General features: G+C 41.5%; 2 protein-coding genes across 3 annotated transcripts in view; one reads left to right on the top strand and one right to left on the bottom strand.

Annotated features, from left to right (window-relative positions):
• The window catches only part of LOC138967429 (cytosolic carboxypeptidase 6-like), a 114,556-nt gene extending 101,495 nt beyond the window's left edge, over positions 1-13,061 (bottom strand). Inside the window, exons 1-8 of the mRNA XM_070339979.1 lie at positions 13,029-13,061; positions 10,567-10,692; positions 9,837-9,961; positions 8,303-8,397; positions 7,453-7,669; positions 5,884-6,019; positions 3,838-3,952; positions 1,992-2,103 (exon numbers count right to left, since the gene is read on the bottom strand). Coding sequence (XP_070196080.1) covers positions 1,992-2,103; positions 3,838-3,952; positions 5,884-6,019; positions 7,453-7,669; positions 8,303-8,397; positions 9,837-9,961; positions 10,567-10,692; positions 13,029-13,053 — 951 coding nt within the window. The 5' untranslated portion in view covers positions 13,054-13,061. The remainder of the gene's footprint in view (positions 1-1,991; positions 2,104-3,837; positions 3,953-5,883; positions 6,020-7,452; positions 7,670-8,302; positions 8,398-9,836; positions 9,962-10,566; positions 10,693-13,028) is intronic.
• Positions 13,062-13,597: 536 nt separating this feature from the next.
• Positions 13,598-15,250, top strand: part of LOC138967419 (ELAV-like protein 1) — a 41,403-nt gene continuing 39,750 nt past the window's right edge. Inside the window, exon 1 of one of the 2 annotated variants that reach the window (XM_070339960.1) lies at positions 13,598-13,963. The gene's annotated coding sequence lies outside the window, so the exon portion shown is untranslated. The remainder of the gene's footprint in view (positions 13,964-15,250) is intronic. The other variant, XM_070339969.1, reaches the window with a different exon arrangement.

Below are 15,250 nucleotides of genomic sequence, written 5' to 3'. Positions count from 1 at the left end.
TTTGAGGAAAAAGAAAAGAGCAGGGGGTAGAAACAGTGTTGGCGTTAACTTGAAATTAACAATATTTTACTGATTTTTTGGGTGTGTTACCGGAACAAAAATTGTCGACCAGTCAGCCCTACTGGTTTTGATAGCATCATCTGACAGTTTTCCTTATCAAAATTAAGCTGTTTTTATGTTATTACACCTTTGTTTGACAAGTTTCCATGCTTCAGTGACTGGTTTAAGCCAAATGTACTCCGTCACACCGTCCGTCACACCGTTAATTAAGTTTACCTATACATTTAAAACAAAGGCTTTTTTCAATTTTTACTGACAAAAACTGTACCGTATTTGACGGACTACAAGCCGTGACTTTAAAAAAAAATCACATTGCGGCTTATAAAAAGATGCGGCTAAAACGTTACCTAAACTTGAATAGCATTCACCTAATGGAAGTTGCCGCGGATTTTCATTTCGCTCGATTAGCGATTACCGGTACTTTATTAGCTCTCTACTCAAGACTCGGCGCTTTTCTCTTTGATTCGCGAATCTTCGTTTGTCAACAAGTCGTCGTGACAAGCGTACAGAGAAACACCAAATGTATCAGGATCTTGCGCGTGCGAGATTTTGTTTTTTTGTGTCTCGCAATAGTTGGAGGAGCAAAAGCCGCCATGTTGTGTTTTCGTCTGCTCGAAATGTGCGCAAAAGTCATAAATCATCCCAAAAAAGCTAATTCTGGGCGGGACTACATGTGTGTGTTGATTACAAATTGTGTGTGTGTGTGTGATATTTTTCTTCAAACCGTTTCACTTTTCTTCTTTGTTTCACTTGTTTATTCTCGGAGCCGATTTCGCCAAATACCGTACTTTCGTTTGCCTGTTTGTTTTGATTGATTGACATGATACGATTATATTTTTTTCGACAGCGGCTAATATAGTGACGTAATCATGTGCCAAAATACTGGATGGGCTTCAGGATGGGCTTGTGAAGAAAAGTAGTCTAGGAATTTTTCTCGTTGTATTTTTTTCCCACTGACCGTAACTGAGAGTATTCTCGACAATCATGCGTACAAAATACGGCGAAATCGTATGGGTTCCCAGGTCTGCTAATGGCACAGAGAGGGTATCCGACAGAAGGGTCTGGAACCAAAGAAAAAGGAAAGTCTGAAAGTCAGCAGTGGCTGAAACCTAATGGCACAGAGAGGGAATCCGACAGAAGGGTCTGAAACCAAAGAAAAAGGAAAGTCTGAAAGTCAGCAGTGGCTGAAACCTAATGGCACAGAGAAGGAATCCGACAGAAAGGTCTGGAACCACAGAAAAATGAAAGTCTGAAAGTCAGCAGTGGCTGAAACCTAATGGCACAGAGAGGGAATCCGACAGAAGGGTCTGGAACCAAAGAACAAGGAAAGTTTGAAAGTCAGCAGTGGCTGAAACCTAATGGCACAGAGAAGGAATCCGACAGAAGGGTCTGGAACCAAAGAACAAGGAAAGTTTGAAAGTCAGCAGTGGCTGAAACCTAATGGCACAGAGAGGGAATCCGACAGAAGGGTCTGGAACCAAAGAACAAGGAAAGTCTGAAAGCCTCACCCCACTGCAGTCAGACTTAATAACAATTAAGTTTCATTTTCATTTTATTTTTATTTTCATTATTTTACTGTCCCATTGCTGGGAAAATTTGGGTCGCTTCCTCCCAGTGGAAAGCTAGCAGCGACAGAGGCCCACTACCCAGATGTGTGCATGTTTTGGTGTAATCAGCCACCTGCACTTATGGCACAATGACCGAGGTCTTTTACGTGCCACAGTGGTGACACGGGGATGGAACATGGATACCGTTTCTGAGTCTGCACATAAAGTTGACCCATCACCGTGCTGGCCTGGATTCGAACCCGTGACCCGCAGATCACAAGTCCAGTGCTTAACAAAACACTAGCGCAATCACTGGGTGGAACCTAATGGCACAGAGAGAGGATCCTACAGAAAATGGAAAGTGTGAAAGTGTGAAAGCCTCACCCCATTGCGGTCGAGCTCCATCAACATGTTCTTGGTGGAGTAAAGGGTGGGGTGAGCCCAGGGCGAGGGCTCCTGCCAGTGTCGGTTCAGGTCAAACCCCATCAACGAGCATCTGAAAAGGAACACCGGTAGCTTAATTTACTTTACACACCATGCAGACTTAAATAAAGTAATAGAAGACACATCTTCAATCCAAATTTGGATTTGTGACAAATAATGTCAAACCCGACCGAAGAGCATCTGAAAATGAACACCAGCAACTAACTTTACACGTCATACAGACTTAAATAAACAAATAGCTAATGCGTCTTCAATTCAAGTTTGATTAGCAACTAACAAGTAGTGTTTTCGAAGTGTGTTCTATGTTTGCATAAGTATGTAAGGTCTCCAGAGGTCACGAACTGAAATCTTTATGTCATACAGGCTTAAATAAACAAATACCTAACGCGTCTTCATTCAAAATTTAGATTAATGACAAACACTGTCAAACCCCATCAACGAGCATCTGAGAGCAAACACCATCAACGAGCATCTGAGAGCAAACACCATCAACGAGCATCTGAGAGCAAACACCATCAACGAGCATCTGAGAGCAAACACCATCAACGAGCATCTGAGAGCAAACCCCATCAACGAGCATCTGAGAGCAAATACCATCAACGAGCATCTGAGAGCAAACACCATCAACGAGCATCTGAGAGCAAACACCATCAACGAGCATCTGAGAGCAAACACCATCAACGAGCAACTGAGAGCAAACACCATCAACGAGCATCTGAGAGCAAACCCCATCAACGAGCATCTGAGAGCAAACACCATCAACGAGCAACTGAGAGCAAACACCATCAACGAGCATCTGAGAGCAAACCCCATCAACGAGCATCTGAGAGCAAACACCATCAACGAGCATCTGAGAGCAAACACCATCAACGAGCATCTGAGAGCAAACACCATCAACGAGCATCTGAGAGCAAACACCATCAACGAACATCTGAGAGCAAACACCATCAACGAACTTCCATAAAGGCTTAAAAAAACAAATAGCTAACGCGTCTTCCATTCAAATATTGATTAGCGACTAACAAGTAATGTTTCCAAAGTTGCTTGCATATGAAGTCTCAAGAGGTAACAAGCAAATGCATTAATTAGTCACTTGTCCCTAGCATAACCCTTTTCCCCACAGAGTACTAGTACCCAATATCGCCCGCTCAAGCTCTTTATATACAGATCTCGGAAACGATGCTGTGGACAATATGCTACCTATGACACATACTTGTTTTCATTTCTACTGGCTTCCTGCAAGGTTTGAGCTTTTATGATTTTTGAAAACTTACTGAAGTTACTTTGATATGATTTTATTTTAAAATTTGAAATTGACGAAGTTACTTTCCATGCCATGAGAGGAAAAGGGATAATTAGGTAGTTTAATTCCTACGATAATGTTGACATTGATAGTGTGTATATGCCAACTAACTGTACACAAAATGTCAATGAATACACAAGCTCAGCAAGTAAATCTACCACTAACAGTCAACAGACCTGGGAACCCATGTTTTGCACTTGGAGTATTATGAAACAAACTTGGTGTATTTTCAGAAAAATGAGCGTACTTTGCACAGCATTTGAACATTCATGATTGAAACAACGCGTCCGTCGCGTTCAATGTTTACTGAAAAAAACTGTAATCGTGTCAAATAAGCTTTGCGATGCACTTGTGAAGAAAAGTAGTCTAGGAATTTTTCTTGTCATTTTTTGGCCACTGACTGTACTGCTCGTATTCTAGACAATCATGCGCATAAATTACGCTGAAATCGTATGGATTCCCAGGTCTGAGTCTACTATTTACCTGTAGTTTCCAAGGTACACCCCATCTGGGTTCAGGCATGGGATGATCTTGAACACGAGGTGTTCTCGCAGGATCTTGGAAATTGGATGGTTACTCACCAGAAAGTCTATCACGCCTGCAAAGAAGAGAAAAAGTACAATGTAATGCCAAACGTACAACTAAAATGCCATGAATATAAATTCTGAACATGCAATATACGATGTTAAAAAACACTATAGAATAATCAAAGGATTACAAAACCAACAACAACAACAAATTCCAAACATGACATCAGAACATACATGTATTCTTTCTTTATTTGGTGTTTAACGTCGTTTTCAACCACAAAGGTTATATCGCGACAACATACATGTATAAATTTACACAGTGCAGTTACAGTGAAGAACAGTCCATAAATCATGCAAAGTACACACTCACACACATTCTCTGACGTCCTTTTTATGTTCTTTTTACTAACTCATTATATACTTTTTTTGACAGTATACTCATGATTCATGAGATATGTCGGTGAACTTTTCAGCAGCACAAGCACAGGGTAAACACTGAACCTATTTTTCATTTTACTGAAGCAGCACAATTTTAAGATTATTTTTATTATCCAGTATTCATTTTCATCACTTTATTGTTCCATCGCTGGGAAATGATGGGTCGCTTCCTTCCAGTGGAAAGCTAGCACCAATAGAGTCACACTACCCAGGTGCGTGCGTGTTTTCGGTGCAATCAATCAATCAATCAATATGAGGCTTATATCGCGCGTATTCCGTGGGTACAGTTCTAAGCGCAGGGATTTTTATTTATATTGCGCACATATTCAAGGCGCAGGGATTTATTTATGCCGTGTGAGATGGAATGTTTTTACACAATACATCACGCATTCACATCGGCCAGCAGATCGCAGACATTTCGGCGCATATCCTACTTTTCACGGCCTATTATTCCAAGTCACACGGGTATTTTGGTGGACATTTTTATCTATGCCTATACAATTTTGCCAGGAAAGACCCTTTTGTCAATCGTGGGATCTTTAACGTGCACACCCCAATGTAGTGTACACGAAGGGACCTCGGTTTTTCGTCTCATCCGAAAGACTAGCACTTGAACCCACCACCTAGGTTAGGAAAGGGGGGAGAAAATTGCTAACACCCTGACCCAGGGTCAAACTCGCAACCTCTCGCTTCCGAGCGCAAGTGCGTTACCACTCGGCCAATCAGCCACCTGTACTTGGCAGGATGACCCAGGTCTTTTACGTGACACAGTGGTGACACCGGTTGGGACATGAATACTGTCTCTGAGTCTGCACATAAAGTTAACCCATGTGTGTCCCAGCTAGGATTTGAGCCCGTGAGCCACGGGTCACCAGCTCAGTGCTCTACCAACGAAGCTACCGGGCTCCCAGTATGGGGCTGGCAACATTATGGTGAGCAGACTAATTTTGTTGATAAATATGAAGCACTGCAGTGTCAGTGTAATTCGCTCAAACTCTCTAAGAAAAAACCCCATTCACTGCACACTCCTTGTGTGGGCACAGTGGCGTGGTGGTAATTAGACGTCGGCCTCCTAATCGGGAGGTCGTGAGTTCGAATCCCGGTCGCTGCCGCCTGGTGGGCTAAGAGTGGAGAATTTTACGATCTCCCAGGTCAACTTATGTGCAGACCTGCTAGTGACTTAACCCCCTTCGTGTGTACACGCAAGCACAAGACCAAGTGCGCACGGAAAAGATCCTGTAATCCATGTTGGAGTTCGGTGGGTTATGGAAACACGAAAATACCCAGCATGCCTACTCAACAAAAGCGGAGTGAAGCTGACTATGCTCTCAGAGTATAGTGTGGGGAACCCAAATGGGCAAACGAGCTCACACGTAACCAGAATATTCTAGAACGCTGAAGAAGTGTGTGCCACAGGAGTGGAAGTCTAAACGGATTGGATTGGATTGGATTGGATTGGATTGGATTGGATTGGATTGGATTGTTTACTCATTTGAATTGAAGTCTAAACGGAGAGAACGAGAAGAAGAAGAAGAAGACTGCACACTCCTGAACACCTTACCTTGACAGACAAAAGAAGAGGGCGTTTCACCGGGATGGACGCGCGCTGTGATGTAGACGATCTTCTGCTTCTCCCCCTCTGGGGGGTACAGGTTGTCAGGGTGCGTAATGGTCAGCATGTCCAAGCGACGTTGTTGCTGGAATGACAGAGATATAATGATAATAATAATAAATCGCTTTTCTATAGCGCAAGTCCCAATAACATAGCAATAAGCACAGTCAATGACAGCACACACAAACAAATATTCATTTGAGAAAAATGCATGAATGCGCGCTTACTGTGAGCATGCATTAAAAACGCGCACACATCCCCCCCCCCCCCCCCCACACATACACTCACACATCCACACAAACAAAAATACACACACACACACACGCGCGCGCGGCATAATAATGTACAGACTAGCTGGGAAAGGCTTTACGGAAGAGATATGTTTTCAGCTGGGTTTTGAAAGATGCAAGGCTACAGATATTAGAACATTGAATAGCTCTATAATAAAGAAAACAGCATGAAATAAGACTCCTACCATAGCATGTGTCATTATCTCATTCTCATGTGGTTAATAATTTTTGTCTTGAAACTTGAACACATTGAATGAAGACAGACAGGTAGGTAGATAGGAGAGTGCACTGCATTCATAAAGCTGGCCCAGTCAAGTATTGAGATTACTAGCATTTTGTTTCACTATGAAAAAGGTTGTGTCTGCATTTAATTTTACATGTACCGTACTTTTCGGACTATAAGGTGCTGCCGTTTAAAGGGCGCACCCCCTACTTTTAAAAATAAAACTGAAAAAATCCTAGAATAAGGCGATGTCATGGATAAGGCGATGGTGTCGGGCATAAGGCGACGGCATGAAAGAAAAAAAAAGAAAGAAAAAAAATGAGGAAAAACATTGTACATGTACGTAGGAAAGCCTTGCGTGACTTTTTACTTTCCAACAGCTGATCTCTCTGTTTACGCCATTTGTGAACCATGGATTCGTTTAGGCCTAGTTCGAAAGCTGCCTTTCGGTTGCTCTCCAGTCGTATCGCAAGATCGATGGCATTAATCTTGAAGGCAGCGTCGTATGAAGCTCTCTTGGTTTTCGGTATTTTGACAGTGGCAAAGTTGAATTGCAAGTTGAAGTGTCAAGAGACCGACTGTCGACTGTCGTGTTTCAACGCAACTATTGTTCAGGTAATTTTTTCGGCGATCAACATTGCTTGAATTGTGTTCACTTAAATGGTTGTTAGTTGCTCATTGATTTCAAGTTCATAGTGCTCGTAAAACCTATTTTATCCGAGAATAAGGTGACGTCGTGTATAAGGCGACGTCGTGTATAAGGCGACCCAACGATTTTAAGTGAATAAAAAAGAAAAAGTATCGCCTTATAGTCCGAAAAGGATGGTACCTTAATAAACACATTGGTCTAAAATAATAATTTGGGAATTGAAGGTACAAGTAAATTTAGAGCTCACTTTTATCTTACTGATTTTAATATTTGCTTATACTAACAAACACACTGTTTAATTTCCAGCTCCATCTGGAACTAAGTGATTTAGACACACATCATAATCAGCCACATACCACAGTCAGACAGAGCAGCTCCCGGGTAAAGAAGTCGTAATTCCTTTTCTCCAGATTATCCAGGTAGTTTTGCAGACGGGTGTAGGAGTAGGGGTAGCAGTAGGCGAACTGATACACTTCATCCTCGCTGTCAAAGTTGAAGGCAAACGACATGACATAGTTCTTGCGATGGTCTGGGCACCGGTAGTAGTACACAAACTTGGTCGGTATCCTAACCCTGAAAAATAGAGGGGAAATGTTAGACATCTTAAACTAACATGGTTGCAACTTTTAAACTCTGCAAGGTCGCGCTCATTGCAATATTTTGCACAGACGTTGCATTTTTCAGGTCCTACTCGAATTTTATCCATATAGCTGTACAGGTCTTGTTTGGCATCAACCTTTCAAATGACTTGCAGTTAGTGCAACCCCTGTACGACTTGGTGGGCATATATATCTGAGTGCCCATCTGCATGTGGTTGCAGCTTTGTGTAACAGTACTAACACATTAAATACAAAAGCCAAAAGGATAAAGAAAAGGATAAAGATAAGATTTCATATAGTCCTGTGAGGTTACCCTCATGGACATTTGGGCTGCTTTCTCCCTGGGGAAAGTAGTCTTCTCCTGCTGTTACGACGAAGTCATCAGCCAAACTTCGTTCTCGGATTTCTTTGTGAGCTCTTGAAAACATACAGAAGGAGCGACAGAATGTTTTACATGACACCATTATTTGTATTGAGACATCTTCTCGGAATTTGTTTCGCTCTCCACGTCAGCGGTTTCACTTTAGAAGAGAGGGTCAAAAAGAGACGTCTTGGTTTGTTTTACCGGTTGCGTTTGTCATGAAATACTTCAACACATTACGCTCACCATTTTGGTCTGCTGGTCGACTTGACTAGAGGCGTCATGCCATCGCGATACAGGGACTTAGTCTTGCTGAAGTTCACAATGTTGAAAATCACTCTCTGAAAACAAAAATAAACTTCTCATGTAATATGCACTCATGCAAATACACCTACTTTCATCTTCTGATGAAGATCGAATTCTTTATACTGTAGATGAAAAATCTCTTTGACCGATTAACACTTTCTACCCCACCTATGTTGACCAAGTTTTTTTTTAGCCGAGACCAGCTGTGCTGCAGCAGGTCACTCAGAATTGTAGTAACTGTGTAGAAACTGTGTATGAACACGCTGAAATGCAGGCGTTAGAACGACGTTACAGAAAATGACTGAAGTGACTGTACGGATATATCCGTACCAGGTCAGATAAAGCCACATGAGTGAGTACGGATATGTATATCCGTACCTGGGAGACAATGAGTTAACAACAGACACCTTTTCACAGCACAAAGGGCTCTTTCAAAACCTCAAAATAAACAAGAGGCGAAGCCTTCAAGGCTCACGTAAGAAATCGACAAACAGTAACACAAACTCAATCACTCCGTCACACATACACACACACACACACACACACACAGTAAGCATAGGTGACACTGTGCAAGAAAGCGAGACACTAGATCTAGATCTGTCTGTCTGCATGTAGCCTGTAACTTACAGGGACACGACTGCCAACTAGTCTCGGCCCGCTCAAAATAAAAAATAACAATGACCGAGACTTTCAGTAATTCCTTCGCGTGACGTCTAACCCTCTTACGCCATAATGTGACGTCTTCAAATGACGAAATGTTAAAGTTTCTACCACAGACATACGCACGCACAAACAAACACACACACACACGCACAAACGCACAGACAGACAAAGTTACGATCGCATAGGCTACACTTACGTGAGCCAAAAATGAGTCTTAACACTGATAAAAATCCCAAAACAGACAGACTGCCAACATTCCATAACCAAGAAACAAATAATGTTAGTTAATGGAACATTTATTGTTTTGATAAAAACGCAGGGATTGGCTTGGGCGTCGGTCCTGGGTCTTTTGCCATGTTAAATTCGGAAAAGACTGACACACATGGGTCTCAATCCGTCAAATGACCGAAAGACATGCAGCAGTCAGTCAGCTCGTCTTATTTTTGTCTGCTGTCTTGTTCTTTCTTTTGTTTTCCCCTTCCTTACTTAGTATGGATATTGTGTCCTCAGACCTTTTATTCCTCTTCATATAAGACCATTGGAAAATAAACAAGAAAATGAAGAAAAGAATTGAATTTTCCTCTCATTTGTACATTGTAAACAACTTTCAGAGGTTTTTCCTCACTGCCGTAATGCACAATTGCGGCAGTCACGTGGTGGAAGGAAAGGGTTTTTTCTTGACTGATTGGTTTGCAAAATGACTGATTGATTCATGGCTGAGTCAGTCAATGGACCTCTAGTGGACAACACCCAAGCCAATCCCTGAAACGATGTAGGTACTACTGTACTGTTTAGCACTCAGCTTATTTACCTGATCCTGTTTGACATTCTCCACAGTAAAGTTGAACCAAACCCTGAACCGCGGATTGCAGGTATCGGGTCGTATGAAGAGGTCATACTCATATTCTGTGATGTAGTCAACCCGTCCCAAGTTGCCTGAAACAAAGAAAATGTAAATAAAAACTTGATCAATAAAAAAAAGTCCCTAAAATCAAAGAAATACACACATACTTAGTTATTCAAAGTATCAACTATGATGAATTTCTAATAAAGCAAAATCAGTACAAACACCTTGACCAGTACTTTTTCATCCCTGAAACAGATCTCAACATTTGCTAGATTCAGGAACTGCATGATAACCTAAACTCTAACTAGTTTCACTGATGTACTAGACATATATGTACCCAACAAAACTTGACACATAATATACATATATGACAATAATTATATATATAACATTACATGTATATGACAACGACAAACCTAAAACTCTCACTCTCATGCTGACCAGTAGGGCTGGTTCCATTGATCAGTATAATTTTGATGCATTTCTGAGTAAACCATTGCTGACTGGTGCATCTCAATCACAGTACAATGAATGTTCCTTGGGTTTCTTACATTCAAATTTGCACACACAAAATGTTCAAACAGTAGTTGGTAAAATGACCATTTTGTAATAATTCTGGCCGAATCGCTGGTAAGCTGCAGTATATTTAAAAAAGTAAACTTCTGCGATATTTGAAGAAAGCTAGACCTCATACCACTCTCAAAGCAGGCATCAAAGATGAGGTGTCCTTTCTTGGGTTTTCCATTGTAGTTTGGAGGGACCACAGCAAACTTATTCACGTTACCAACAACAGGATCTTCTGTACTGTCTGATTCACTACCTGCACACAAAAAGTTGGACCAAAAATTAGGCTTCAATCAGTTACTTACTCCACTAATGTTCCTTTCATATAAAGAGAAAGTTTGAGTAGAAGTTTCATGAGAACGGCTTTGCGTAACTTCCCGGTCCATAATGAGATTTTTTTTTAAAATGACAGAGAGAAAGAAAGAAGTGATAGAATGTAAGTGATCAAATGATCCGTGTTACATATTATGTACGGACTGAGAAGGTTGATGTAATCAACTTAATTATCATTTAACAATAAAGAACATTGTCATCATTTTCACGAGTTTTCATTCACAAACACCTGGGAAATAAATCTCATGTTCCCCATGCAATAAATCGAGGTGGTGAATGGGTTTGAGCTTTCAGGTGAAACGTGGATTGTCAAAGTAAAAGCCAATCAGGCTGATTGTTTGATGTGTGGAACCATCGCGGCTTTGGATTTGTGTTTCCGAGGACAACGATTGTAAGCATTCACTCTCAAAGACCCAATCAATGTTGATAATTACCGCGGCGACTCATGGTCAATTTGCAACTTATCTCTGTAATCGCAAAATCCACAACGAAAAGTCATAAACACTTAAAAAGAAAAGAAATATGCTCAACACTTACTGAACTCACACGTATGATCGCAGCTCTGTACATTTTCAGACTGGAAGAAAAGCGTCAACAAGCTACGTTTGACGTCACATACAAGGTTGACGTGTTATCTCGAGCTACTGTGACGATGCTTTGTGGCCCGGAGTTGGATTCTAAAAATTCGTCTCCCTGTGGGTTATTGTGCATTTTGTTGCACAACCAAAATGATGACAAAACGATGTTTGGTGGCTTGTCGTCAGACCACAGGCGGAAGGTATCGTCCACTGGACTACTACTATCACAGAAAGACTACAAGGTACATCACTCACCTTCGAGTCTTCTGTGTTCTTGGAGTCGCTTCCTGGGAAAAAATATTGTTCAAGACGGTTTGCCTCTTCCTACAGTCTGTGTAAGGTCAAATAAATACAGTTGAATGATTGTTTGAACTATTATGTGCCTTTAGTTTTCAGCTTCCGTCCGGTGCAGGTTGTTTTTAACCATCATTTGGACGAATCTTCGTTTGCGAGCCGCTAATATCCACTTTGCGTCAAATCATGCATCCGCACCGAATATGCATACCAGCGCTCATTGGTTAATAACAGGATATTCGATGATTATTTTCCCGTGGGTAGCTTCCCTTTGCTGCACAATATTTACATATGTTTTAGACCAATGAGCGCTGGTATGCATATTCGGTGCGGATGCATGATTTGACACAAAGTGGATATTAGCGGCTCGCAAACGAAGATTCGTCCAAATGATGGTTAAAAACAACCTGTAGTGAACGGAAGCTGAAAACTAAAGGTGCATATAGTTCAAACAATCATTCAACTGTATTTATTTGACCTTACACAGACTGTGGGAAGAGGCAAACCGTCTTGAACAATATTTTTCCCCAGGAAGCGACTCCAAGAACACAGAAGACTCGAAGGTGAGTGATGTACCTTGTAGTCTTTCTGTGATAGTAGTAGTCCAGTGGACGATACCTTCCGCCTGTGGTCAGACCAGCATTTTGTTGTTGGTCCTCGGGGAGCATATCGCCTTTTGACTCATATTTATCAACCGCGGCCTTCGGCCTTGCATAGTCGATAAAGATGAAACAAAAGACGATATGGTCCCCTTGGACCAACAAAAAAGCTGGTCTGTCAACAAGCCACCAAACATCTTATAATACACATAGGCCTAATGTTTGGAATTATGCAATTAACCTGTGCTTTGTTGACTTTTTCCTAAAACTGAACATTTTTAGCACATTTCAGATTATATGTAATTCATTTCATTCTTTCGGTTTTGCTTCTTATACAACTTATCAAATAAAACCATGCACTTTTTTTAGTTTTGAATTTGTTAACATATGATAAATTGCCGACAGAGTCAAGTGTAGGGAAATACTGTCTGGCAAACCAACACCTACACATTCCTAACCATTTTTATACAGATAATTCAAAAGTAGCAAGCAGCTGCATCCTTGCATGAATAGATTTGACCCTTTTTGGTGGGTCTCCTGTTGTACGTCTGCTCTATTGGATTGGTTTTCTCTGGCTGTTCTGAACGTTCTGAAACTTGACTTTCGAAGCATTCGGTGCCACTTTCGAAGAAGAATTCTTTATGTACGCTGTCTTTTCACGCCGTTGTTGCAACTCAATAAGCATTGATTTTGTCTAAAAATTGCTATCAGAGCCACCCCTTTGCGCTTTAGATTGATAATTTGGCTTATTTCAGTGTTAATAGGGTACTTGGCAACTGTAAACAAACCTGAATCAGGCCGCTTGTCCGCCATTTTGTCTAAGCCAGTACCCCTAACTGTTTCTGAAACGAGAATTCTGATTGGCCAGTATGGAAGCCAGCGGGTTGGAGACCGTTTTGATTTGCATACGGTGAACCGGTTTCGGATCCAGGCGCAAGAGTTTTGTCGACAGTCTCTGACGTCACAGCTGCAGTCTGTCCGCCATGTGGCTGGAAATATTGAAAGAAATACGTTGCAAAATCCTTTCTGTGTGCAAAAGAAGCATACCAATTTTGTTTTAGATCAAGTATTCTGTCATGAACCTGCCACTTTCTGTTAAAAGTTACTCTATTTCAGATAAGCCTCCCGCAAGTGTGTCGTGCTTGATACCTTCGCGCAAAGAAATAGTACCTAGCAGACGACTCTAGCGCTGATGGTAAATAAACGAGAGAGTTAAAAATACCCAATTGCCGTGAACATGAACAGAATGAATGTTGTGCTTTATTGCTGAATATTAAACAATGCCCAGAACTCTTTGTTTTGATAGCAGCAGGCTTCTTCACAACGGGATCGATTAGCATCGATTTAGTATAAGTGCGCCTCATTTTAGGGGATTGCTTTGGCACATTCTGTTCGTGTGGACGCTGCGTGGACGTTTCATTGTGTTTTTAGTTCTTTTCATTCATGTATCCCTCACTTTCCGTTATCTCTTTTCAGTTAAGGACTCTTACATTCTATTTTGGCAGCTGTTAAGTTGAAGTGCTACTTTCATTTTTTCTAAAACTTGGATTCTGTTCGTGTCCGAGTCGACAAGATCAAAAGAACTACCGCACTGTGGCTTCGATCTTCCCGACGCTGTCGTGAAAGCTTCCAGATTGCTGCTGATTTTGATACCGTTTTTGGTGTCTTTTGAAACGCATTGCTGTGATATTAGTGTTTTTTGGACAAATCTTCTCTTTTAGGGGTAAGTTGTTTGAGATTATTTGTTTGTGTTTGGTGTTTTAGTTGCACCCTGTGTTTGCAGACGACGCATGTCGCGTGTGCTGTGAAAGCGAATCCCCCATGCCAATGTCGGACCCACTGAAGTTGTGTCGTAGTGTCCTGCGCTGACAGCTACTTTACACGTACAAGCAATTTTCTGTTTGGTTCCCTGCAGATGTAGTTTGCCTAATAGTAATGACGGTTGAAAGGCTTGTCCGTTTGTCACCTGCACACCGTCTTGTCGGCTGCTCAAAATTCGCGGCGAACTGTGAAAGGGGAGAGGGCGGGGATATCAGAGGGCCCGAGCGAGGCTGCCACGTGCCCGCACCTGCCAAATTTGGGAGGGTATGGGGTCAAAGGGGTACAGTTGTCGCGTGGCTGGGCGGCACTACGTACAAAGGACCAGAAGCTCTCACAATAAACAATGTCGCGTGCCCCATGTCCCAAGCGCTATCGGAGCGAAACCCCCAGCCTAACAAAGCGGTCTCCGCGCACTTGTGTGGCTGCTCCGTTTTCACCTTTATTTCTGTATCCTGTATGATTTGTCGCCCGCGATTTGTTGGGTTGATCATTGGACAAGATTTTACTTTTATTTTTGTTACATTTGTTAGTAGTCTTGTATCAGGTCTGCCAGTGTATCACCAGTCATCCGAAACGTCAAAGTCATTATGTGTCGCTTACCTGAGCCACTCACTACTCAGTGCTTAATTTACTAAGTTTTATTGTTGGGTTCAATTTGAGTCTTAATTTCAGGTAGAGGGGGGGAGGGGGTGTTAAGGTGTAGAATTAGTATTTAGACTAGCTTAGGTTGAACATAATTATAGCCTAAAGAAACTGCAAGTAAGGCTACTTATCTTTTCCAGTGCAGAAATGAACTTAAATTCATGTGTGAAACAGAAAGCATAAATGTGGGAGTATCATTGTGAAAACAGCAAACTTCACTTCAAGAGCTTCATTATGAAAGCCAGTGACACTAACAGAACTAAAACAGAACCAATATAATGTATGTCTAGGGTGAATGGGGATTTTAGGACAGATTGAATTTTGATATCAAGAGACAGTCATACTGCTAATGCAAATGGTTTCGAATCAAAACCAATAAACTTATTATCAGTGTGGTGATTGTGAAGAGTGCTTGTTTGTTGGTATGATTTAGTGAGGGACATTGGGAAAATTTCTTTTAATGATGGTTTTTGATTATGGACACATGTTTTTCCCGGGCATTTGTGAGTAATAGGAATATGAGATGAACAGCTAGTTCAAGTATTTT

This window comes from Littorina saxatilis, linkage group LG5 (assembly GCF_037325665.1).
Source record: "Littorina saxatilis isolate snail1 linkage group LG5, US_GU_Lsax_2.0, whole genome shotgun sequence".
NCBI lineage: Eukaryota > Metazoa > Mollusca > Gastropoda > Littorinimorpha > Littorinidae > Littorina > Littorina saxatilis.
This window is presented reverse-complemented; position numbering and strand designations above follow the sequence as displayed.